At 33.5% G+C, this 10,513-nt stretch overlaps 2 protein-coding genes across 4 annotated transcripts; both read left to right on the top strand.

The window, feature by feature from the left end:
- Nucleotides 1-1,056: 1,056 nt before the first annotated feature.
- Nucleotides 1,057-6,195, top strand: LOC133801889 (L10-interacting MYB domain-containing protein-like). Of its 3 annotated transcripts, XM_062240100.1 has the most exons (5): nt 1,057-1,215; nt 1,311-1,367; nt 4,658-5,165; nt 5,285-5,516; nt 5,610-6,195. In XM_062240100.1, the coding sequence occupies exons 3-5, from the start codon at nt 4,674-4,676 to the stop codon at nt 6,086-6,088; spliced, it is 1,203 nt and encodes a 400-aa protein (XP_062096084.1). In that variant the 5' UTR covers nt 1,057-1,215; nt 1,311-1,367; nt 4,658-4,673; the 3' UTR covers nt 6,089-6,195. The 3 variants fall into 3 exon arrangements, with proteins under 3 accessions (XP_062096084.1, XP_062096085.1, XP_062096086.1); XM_062240101.1 differs by lacking the exons at nt 4,658-5,165; nt 5,285-5,516; nt 5,610-6,195 and adding exons at nt 3,467-3,802; nt 3,890-4,608 and having other exon boundaries at nt 1,058-1,215; XM_062240102.1 differs by lacking the exons at nt 1,057-1,215; nt 1,311-1,367; nt 4,658-5,165; nt 5,285-5,516; nt 5,610-6,195 and adding exons at nt 2,922-2,940; nt 3,467-3,802; nt 3,890-4,608.
- An 832-nt stretch (nt 6,196-7,027) lies between these two features.
- LOC133801887 (L-type lectin-domain containing receptor kinase VII.1-like) lies at nt 7,028-9,552 on the top strand. Its single transcript, XM_062240099.1, has one exon. The coding sequence runs from the start codon at nt 7,156-7,158 to the stop codon at nt 9,238-9,240; it is 2,085 nt and encodes a 694-aa protein (XP_062096083.1). The 5' UTR covers nt 7,028-7,155; the 3' UTR covers nt 9,241-9,552.
- The last annotated feature ends 961 nt before the right edge of the window (nt 9,553-10,513 follow it).

Raw genomic sequence — 10,513 nt, 5'->3', positions numbered from 1 at the left:
ATTTGAATAATTTAACAAAATACATTTACCGTTCACATATTTGAGAAAAACACAAGAGTCAAACTGGTATTTCATTTTTTTTTTATATATAATAGAAATAAAAGTGGGACAATATTTTTCTTTCGTTATAATTAATGAGTAATGTTGTGGCGTATGAAAAGAAATTTTCAATTTTTACGGGCTTATCTAATAAGCAATGGAAGTCTTCATAAATCTGTCATTGTTTATAATATCATTTGATTTCTAATTAAAACATTGATGTAGTCAATATTGATACAATCAATATTGATCATTCCTAACTTTTTCTTTATATATATTTTCATACATTATATATATATTTTTTTAAAATAATATAAATTTACATATTTGCTCCTCTAAACTAAAAAAAAATTATTTATTCATATATTTTCTATATATTGTAATATTATTATTATTATTATTTTTCTTTCAGCCTCTCTATGTTTTAGTCCTGGCCTAATTGTGGATACAATTACTTAATAATGGCAAGATAAAGCATTTTCTTGGCTATTGTCCAACTCTAACATCAAATCTGTCTCAATTTATAAATTATTTTATTAATAAACATTAATCTATCCACCAATAATAATTTTTGTATATTTTCTTACGAAATATTACTGAATATAAATATGATTAATAGTTAAGAAACTATTTGTTTAGCACGTAATCTTGACATTTGTTGAAAAGTTGAGTCAATTAACAGCTTTTTCTTCAATAAAAAAATTAAAATCGAACTTGTATTTTGAAAATCTTAGGGCATGTTTGGCTCTTTAACTCAAAAACAATTTTCTGTTTTAAAAAATAGAAAATTGTTTTTGGAAAACAAATGATGTGTTTGGCTTTGTTTTTTTAGAACAGTTTTTAAAAAACTGAGTTAAAAAAAACAAGAGGGTTTGGGCCTGTTTGGCTCTTTAACTCAAAAACAGTTTTCTGTTTTAAAAAATAGAAAATTGTTTTTGGAAAACAAATGATGTGTTTGGCTTTGTTTTTTGAGAACAGTTTTTAAAAAACTGAGTTAAAAAAAACAAGAATTTAGAAAACACTTTATTTATGTTTTCAAAATATGTTCTCAGATCTCTCATTTCTCTCTCGACGAAAATAGGAGAAGCACAGTCAATGAACTTCAATGGAGCTCTGAGCTCCTTCTCCTCCATCTCTCCGCCTCTGAGGACATTCTCCACGCACAAATTCTCTTCTGTACTACTGATTGAAACGAATTCTCTCAACATTTTATTGTGTGTTCTTCTTATCTTACACACTTTTGTGCCCTAATTTTTTTTTCTCTTCTGCAGATCACATCTTGATGTTGCAGCTAGACCTTCACTCTGCCATTCTCCTGGTTTTTTAAGGTATCTCCTTCTATATATTTATATATACATAAATATATAGTTCAACCTTGCCGTTTTGCCATTTAGCAGATAGCTGGTACGAGTGTCCAATATGTACAGTCATGAATTTCATGCTTTTTGAGCTTGACCAAGTTTTGAATATTCACATATTAGCTTGTTTGTAATTAATATATATGTGGTCAAATCCTTAACACTGTTGATTGATGAAAGGCCCTTTAAGTGTGTTTATGGGTATGGTTGTATTTGGATGATTACATGTGGAAGCTTGTTATATAGAACGTGTATAGATTGTTTTGGTACTGCAACTCTTGCATTTATATATATATATATATATCTGTTTCATGGTTACCAAACAGAACAACTTCTGGGATTTTCTACATGGTTCTTGCTTTATCGAACAAAACAAGAATGTAGTCAGGTTAAAAGGGGTAGTGAGGTTCATAAATTTTTCTTGAAATATGAACATAGTTCATAGCAGGGTCAGTACAGACAAATGAACCTTCTTCAAACTCTCCATAATTTTTCACCACAGGATTATCAGAGGTGGGTGACATTTATTATTACGATTTTATATATAAATTTTAACCAAGTCATTACTAGAATTCTCTTATCAGACTTGACCAAAACTCAACTAAGATCAGATGGTTTTCTGAAATACAATAGAGAAGGAGAGCTGTGAGACATTGTGGTGTTTGAGTGTAAGCAGGTTAACTTGATATATATATATATATCTTGTAAACTTGATGATTATAGTGAAAAGGCTGCCAGTGATCTAGTTTTGGATGAACCATGCACAACTGATTGTGTTGTTTATGTTTTGTTTTATCTATTAATTAGTTGGTTTTTCTGTTGTATTGATTTTGTTGCTGCTGAGTTTGTTTTGTGGTTATTAATGATCAAGAAGAACAGAGAACAATTGTACTGTACATAATTATTTCTCTGATTTGTTATGAGTGTTTATGAACAGAGAAATATGTGCTTTATTGCAATTGTACAATTGTGTGCTTTATTGCAATATGAACATAATTCTGTACAGTGTTTATTAATAACGACTGTACATAATTCTGTACAGTGTTTATTGCAATATGAACAGAGAAATCTCTTGCTCATAACCTTATTCATTAACATAATCTCTCATGCTTTAAATTGCAATAAAGCCTGAGAGCTTTTGCAACTTTTCATATAAAGTGGGGCTCACATACTCTGTTGTTAGCACAAGTAAGACTAGTAGTACGAGACTATGGCTTGTCATGGTGTCTTTGCGTCTGAATAGAATGATTGTTTTGCTGTACAAGTGTTGAAAAGCTGGATTTGCAGTTCACAGGAGCTTGATGCCATAGTTCTCTGTTTCTCTGCTCTGATTTATTTATTTATATTAAAATCAAGATGTCAACAAATTTGAGCAACTTTTTTATTTTTAATTTTTATATGGTATGTTATATTTCCGAACATATATGCTCAGACAGAAATCATGCATTTGAGTACTTGAGATGGAAAATATTGTCTTCTTAGTAGAAAATGATTTTCTTTACTAGAACGTGCTACTTGAGTAAAGTGGGTGTTCTTATTGCAGGTAAAATTTGTAATTATTGCATTATTTTTCTCTAACTTTTCAATTGAATTGATTATTATATCAATGTATTGCTTGACAATCTTATTTTAATTTATGTTATTCTTGTGGTATTGCTATGTGTTTGTCTCAACTTGAAGTTCATAAGTTCACTGTTATACTAAAATATAAAATTTACTGTGATATATATTAGGGTATATATATGCAATGGATTTTCTTGGAATAGATTTTGGAAAGAGAAGACATAACAATGTTGATTTTCTAGGTTGACATGCTAGATTGCTCTTCTATATGGCATTAGGCATTGGGCAATGTGCAATGGCCAAAGTTGAATTGTTTTGTTTGACTATTACCTCATTAGAGACCTTTCCTTTATCATATGATTGTGTAGGCAATGACAGGGGCTGATCTTAAGGAGTGGGGTTATAAGCCAATAGGAAATAAATAGGATTTATTGAATATAATATTTGTGTTTAGTGTCTTATATTGGCTATGCTCTAAGATAATTTATGGTATGGAATATTGCTAGATTTGAAATATGGCCATTGAGATCACAGATGTTGATGATGCATGTTTATGGGGACCAACTGTAGAGAAGATTTTCATCGATATCATGGTTGATGAAGTGAATAAAGGAAATATGGCAAGTGGTCAATTTGGCTCAAAAACATGGGCGAAAATTCTTGAGGAGTTGCAAATTAAAAGTAAGCGGAAATACTTAATTAAACAAATTAAGCAAAAGTTCAATAGGTTGCGCACTAAGTATCGCGAGTTTGCTGAGTTGTTGAAACAAACTGGATTTGGATGGGATCGTGAAACCAATACTGTGGTTGCTTCTGAGGAAATATGGCAGAATTATCTAAGGGTAAGAACAAACTAAGTCTATTATTTATATAAAAAATTAGTTTTGAATCAAATTAAGTGATGAAACTAGTTTTCTTTTTTATTTTAGGCACACCCAAAGGCAACACAATATCGCAAGAAAGGATGTGATCATTTTGTATTGTTGGAACTAATTTTTAGTAAGTCAACTGCCACTGGTCAGTTCCATCGTTCTGCTGCTTCAGGTCCGCCCAACACTGATGATGAAAAGGAAATGGAGAATGAATTTGATCGCATAGACGTCCATGATATTGATGAGAATGATTCTACTAGTTGCTCTCGGCTTGTTGATGATGTTTTTAAACGTTCAACAAAAAATTCAACAACTACAAGTACAGAGCGAAGAGCTAAGAGACAAAGATCACAACAAATGAGTGATGCAATTGTTGCATGGACTGAGGTAGCTAAAGTAAGAGCAGAGGCCACTTTAGCTAAAGCTGAAAAATACAAGAGTACAACCGAAGGAGGAGGAAGCCAAAATCATGAGTTTTCTCTCACAAATTGTATGCAAATCCTCGAAGGAATGGAAGAAGTCAGTGATGATGCCTACATGAAAGTTGTTGAGAAATTTAAGGATCCAGATTGGAGAGAGATTTTTATTAATATGTCTACTATTAGAAAGAGAGCTTGGTTAGATAGGCTTTGACTATACTGTGATATGGATAGGCTTTGACTATACTGTGATATGTTTGACTGTGTAGGCTTTGAGTTTTACTTTATGTGTGCTTGACATTATTATAGTATGTTATGCTAAGATAATCTAGTGGAGACTTTGTTATTGGTTTCAAATACGTATTGTTTTTTTCTAAGTTTATTATGCATGTCAAATAATTTGCAGGATTCAGAGTAATCAAATGGATGATTCTAGTTCATCTTCTACAGATAGTGATTTTGATGATTTTTCAGATTTTTTGATGCTAAACTTTTTAAGTGATTACAATGAAAAGTTTATCGAGAAAATCCCTCAAAGAACATCTTCTTTATGTGGAGAAGATTTTGTGAGAGAGTTATTAGGTGGTCATGAGAGAACATGCTATGAATTATTGCGAATGGATAAAAATGTATTCATCGAGCTATGTACCTGTTTAAAACAAAAGGAATACATTAAGGACACACGAGAGATTAAAGTTGAAGAAGCAGTTGCTATTTTCCTTATAATTGTTGGTCAAAATGTGGGAATGAGACTTATAGCTGACCGATTTCAACATTCGCTTGAAACTATTGATAGGCACTTCCATTTAACATTAAAGGCAATATGTAAATTAGGACAGGATATCATTCGACCAACTCAATCTCCGGTACCTTCTCATATTGTCAACTCCTCAAAATACTACCCATGGTTTCAGGTACTTAATATACATCCAATGTATTATAACTTTATATATAAATTATATTTTCACATATTTTTAGTTTATATTTTTCTTCGATAAATGTTTATAATGGTTTTGGATTTTTGTACTATCAGAATTGCATTGGTGCCATTGATGGCACACATGTGAGTGCATTTGTCCCTACAGATAAGCAAGTCAGTTACAGAGGCCGAAAAAACGTGGTAACACAAAATGTCTTGTGTGCTTGCAACTTTGAAATGTTCTTTACTTTTGTATCTGCTGGTTGGGAGGGTACCGCAAATGATTCCAGAGTGTTTATAGATGCAATTACGCAACCTAAATATAAGTTTCCATTGCCTAAAGAAGGTATTGAAAGCCTAGGATTGAATTATTATTTTATAATTTATGTGATGGTGCATATAGAAAACTAATTTTTTTTTGACATGTTTTATTATGTAGGTGAATACTATGTTTTGGATTCTGGATTTCCATGCACAAAAGGTTTTCTCCCACCATATCGTGGTGAAAGATATCATTTGCAAGAATACAATAATGGACGCAATCGACCACGTGGTATGAAAGAACTATTCAATTATAGGCATTCTTCTCTTAGGAATGTCATTGAACGGTGCTTTGGTGTACTAAAAGCACGTTTTCCTATATTGAAGATGATGCCACCTTACAAATTGAGTAGACAACCTTTGATAGTTATTGCTTGCTGCACTCTTCATAATTTTATTCGTCAACGCACACAGTATGATCATATGTTTAGAGAATGGGAAGAGAAAGAACTTGAGGGTGAAGACAACTTAGAGGAAGCTAACACTAGTGTGTCAAGATGTGAAGTCAATTTATCTGATGAATCTGCTGTAGCAATGGCAAGATGTCGAGATCGTATTGCTCAAGCTCTGTGGACAGCTTATAATAATATAAATTAGTCAACTATATTTTATTACTATAAAATAATTTTAGTATTCAAATTGTGTTTATGGGGACATATTGTAGATTAATGGTGATTTTCTATATACTTTAGATTAAATAATTTATTTAAAATTTAAAATTTCTCACATTTTTTTAAGCATTATAATATTTTATTGATATTTTACTTGTAAAAATTATTTAGATATTTTTTAGATTATATATTTTTTCAAACAATATGATATATTGTTAATTTATATGAAAATTAGCAATATTATAACTAAGTTAGATTAAATATGTATGTGACATATTGCATTTTTATTAAAAAAAATCATAATAATAAGTATTAAAACAATTATTGTAAAAAAAATATGTTTTCTAAAAACTGCTTGTTTTTTTATCATCCAAACATGTTTTTGGTTTTTTGGTTTTTGAAAACTGTTTTTAGAAAACAATAGCCAAACACCATTATATTTTGAAAACTACAAAAACTGTTTTCTATTCTCATTTTTGAAAACACAATTTTGAAAACAGAAAACATAAAACAATGCCAAACACCCTCTTTGATTTGGTATTATTTTCTGTTTTTTGTTTTTAAAATTATGTTTTCATATATGAGAATAGAAAATTATTTACGTAGTTTTCAAAAGAAAATATGTTTGGTTTATATTTTCTAAAAACAATTTTTTAATTAAGGTGTGCTACAATTCCTTGTGTCTTAAAATTATCGTGTGACAAAATGATACACGAATAGTTGACATTATCTCAAGCTATTTATGTAGAAAGAATTTTAAAGGCCACTATTATTTGAGGTGTGACCCTACCACATCTTAAATATATTTATATTTTTTAAAAAATAAAGTAATAATGCATTTTGAGTATTTGAGTTTGACCGAACTTAGTTTTCAACATTTATTATCTTCTTCTTCTTCTTCTTCTCACCTTCTCTCTCCCTCTCTCTCTCCTTCATTTTTTTCACACCTAAACTTTCCCCTGTTTGATTCATTGATTTAACATGACATGAAACCATCTTCATCTTCGTCATCATCTTCTTCTTCTTCTTCATCTTAATTTGTCTGTACCAGCCATGGAAACACCATCCTCAAAGCTTATTTCTTTCCTTCTCATACTGCTGACCCTTCTTCTACCTCTTCCCTCAGCTCTGGCTCTGGACTTCGTCTTCAATGGCTTCAACGAATCAAGCAAACTTCTTCTCTTTGGAAACGCCACCGTCGATTCCCGCATTCTAACGCTTACAAACGATACCCACTTCTCCATCGGCAGAGCCCTCTTTCACTTAAAGGTCCCCACCAAACGACCCAACTCCTCTTTCGTCCTCCCTTTCTCCACCTCCTTCATCTTCACCATGGCTCCTTATAAGAACGTTCTTCCCGGGCACGGCTTGGTTTTCATCTTCGTCCCCTCTACTGGCCTCGACGGCGCCGTCGCGGTTCAGCACCTGGGTTTCCTAAACCGCACCAACGAAGGTAGTGTCGATAACCACGTGTTTGGGGTCGAGTTCGACGTGTTTAAGAACGAGGAATTCAATGACATAAACGACAACCACGTTGGGATCGATGTAAACGCGCTTAAATCCAAGAAAGACCACGAAGCTGGGTACTGGCCAGACGACAGTGATGGTAGGAATGAAACGCTTTTCAAGACACTGAATCTCAATAGTGGAGAAAATTACCAAGTTTGGATTGATTATAATGATTCTTTGATTAGTGTTAGTATGGTTCTAGCTGGGATGAAGAGGCCTAGATTTTCTCTGTTAAACTTTACGTACAATCTCTCTGAGGTTTTTGAGGATGAAATGTATATTGGGTTCACAAGCTCAACTGGGCAGTTAGTACAGAGCCATAAGATTCTAGCTTGGAGTTTTAGCAACACCAACTTTTCGTTGGGCGAGAGTTTAATCACCACGAGTTTGCCTTCTTTCGTTCTTCCAAAAGATCCTATTTTTAAGTCAAAAGGTTTCATTTTGGGAATCACTGCGGGGGGTTTCTTGGCAATTGTTGTTTTTGCTGTGTTGGCCATGTGTTTGATAAAAAAACAGAGACGAAGAGCGAGGGAAAGAGCAGAAATGGAGGACTGGGAATTGGAATACTGGCCACACAGAATCACATACCATGAAATAGAGAACGCAACGAAGGGATTCGATGAAGCTAATGTGATTGGAATAGGAGGGAACGGGAAAGTGTACAAGGGTATTCTTTCACCAGGAAAAGTAGAAGTGGCTGTAAAACGCATGTCTCATGAGAACGACGGGCTGAGAGAGTTCTTGGCTGAAGTTTCAAGCCTTGGAAGGTTGAAACACAGAAACTTAGTGGGGTTGAGAGGTTGGTGCAAGAGAGAGAGGGGAGTGTTCATGTTGGTTTATGATTACATGGAGAATGGAAGCTTAGACAAGAGGGTATTCGAGGGTGATGATGAGAGCAAGTTGTTGGGTTGCGAGGACAGAATCAGAATACTTAAAGACGTAGCTTCAGGAGTATTGTACTTGCATGAAGGTTGGGAATCCAAAGTTCTACACAGGGACATAAAGGCCAGCAATGTGTTACTAGACAAGGAAATGAATGGAAGGTTAGGTGACTTTGGTTTAGCCAGGATGCATGGACATGGTCAGGTGCCTAGCACCACCCGTGTGGTTGGGACAGTAGGGTACATGGCTCCGGAAGTGGTCAAGAACGGTCGAGCTTCGACCCAAACAGATGTGTTCTGTTTTGGGGTCTTGATTTTGGAGGTGATGTGTGGGAGGAGACCTATAGAGGATGGGAAAGTAGCCTTAGTGGAGTGGGTTTGGAACATGATGGCCCAAGGGGAACTATGGACTTGTCTTGATGAGAGGTTAAGGGCAAAAGGTGAGTTTGACCAAGAAGAAGTGGAGAGAGTGTTGCAATTGGGATTGCTATGTGCTTATCCGGAACCAACTTCCAGACCTACTATGAGAGATGTTGTGAAATTGTTAGAGGGAAAAAATGAGGTCAACGATGCTGAAACAGAAGATATGGATGCGTATTTGATCAAGAAGATGCAAAAGGGTGAGTTTTGGAATGAGTTTCCACAGAGTTTTGGAATTGGTTCACACCCCACTTTTGAAGATATGAAGGACTCCTTGTCTTATTCAATGTCTCTGTCTTGGTCCAATACCATAGCGGATGGTAGGTGAATCTCCACTATGAATATATGTCCCAAATTTTGATTGTATATTCACTGTCAGGACAGGAATGCTTGCATATGGAAAAAGACTACCATTTATTAGTGTAAAAAAAACATATGATATAGTCCAAAAACAGAGAAGAGATTTTGCCCTCCCTCCCTCCTATTCCTTCACATTAGGTCTCTGAGAAGAGCACTATTTGTTTTTTCTTTCTTAAATCTCGTAGTAGATTTGAAATGTATTGTGTACATATAAATATATTTTATCATACTTTTACTCATATAATATCAATATAGAGAGAATGATATTTAGTTGTGGTTACATCATGTGATTGCTCATATTCAGTAAAGTTTCTTCAATTATAAGAGATATTTTATAGCCATGATTTGCAATGAGCATATATACCATATATTTTGCTTTATTCTTTCTTTCCTTATGTTGAGATGGCTATTTACTCTTCTTGATGCAACTTTATCATCATGGGAATCATCATGTCCTTGTCCAAAACCAGAACAAACCATATTTTCTACTACCTTTGGAACTTAATGATGATGCTTCAAAAAAGGTTGTTTATAGGTCAAGAATAACTGAACCAAAACATGTCTTGTATAGATTCATAATCTAATATAATGAAGAAACTCAAAAGAGAATAGAAACTCAAGAAAGAATTGATATTGAATAAGCTCTCGTAAGAATAACAAGAGTAAACGATTGTATTTATAAGCATAGAAGTAACAAAGGGGTTGTTACAACTGCAATATAACAGACTCAGCAAACTAACTAAAAGCGCTGCTGCTACTACTAGAAGGTTTCTCAACAAATATCATGAAAATACAAGTACATATAAATACGTAAGTGCTAGTGGTCAAGTATGCAATCCAAATCTAGAATGTGGGCACATTATTTTTAAGGTAAAGACGTGAAAGAGCTAACCAGGTTGTTGAATATTGGCGTTGTAATCATGCTTGTGTACCTAAAACACCATCAACAATGTCATGATTCCTTAATTGTAAACAATAATAAACCCACGTTGTTTTGGATTGGATGGTATTGTGTGGGGCCTGAAAGTAAAATGCATAATATAATTAATGGTCTCATGGTTTTGCTTAACTTTAATCTATAGAATTGGTTTAGCTTTAACGTGTTTTAGACAGAAAAAAGTGGTACCCACTAGACTACCTACCCAGTACCCATCTTTGTAAAAAAATGAGAAAGAAATGCTCTAATAGGTTGCATGTGGAACCCCCTACACTCTTTGTTTTCATTCTATAATATATAAATT

Source organism: Humulus lupulus, chromosome 9 (genome assembly GCF_963169125.1).
Source record: "Humulus lupulus chromosome 9, drHumLupu1.1, whole genome shotgun sequence".
NCBI classification, from domain to species: Eukaryota; Viridiplantae; Streptophyta; class Magnoliopsida; order Rosales; family Cannabaceae; genus Humulus; species Humulus lupulus.
This window is presented reverse-complemented; position numbering and strand designations above follow the sequence as displayed.

What these genes read in the sequence shown, in the direction of transcription:
- LOC133801889 (XM_062240100.1), top strand. Translation starts at nt 4,674, where the DNA reads ATGGATGATTCTAGTTCATCTTCTACAGATAGTGATTTTGATGATTTT. An exon ending in AATACTACCCATGGTTTCAG is followed by an intron (nt 5,166 to 5,284) that starts GTACTTAATATA and finishes TTGTACTATCAG; the next exon opens with AATTGCATTGGTGCCATTGA. An exon ending in GTTTCCATTGCCTAAAGAAG is followed by an intron (nt 5,517 to 5,609) that starts GTATTGAAAGCC and finishes TTTATTATGTAG; the next exon opens with GTGAATACTATGTTTTGGAT.
- LOC133801887 (XM_062240099.1), top strand. Translation starts at nt 7,156, where the DNA reads ATGGAAACACCATCCTCAAAGCTTATTTCTTTCCTTCTCATACTGCTG.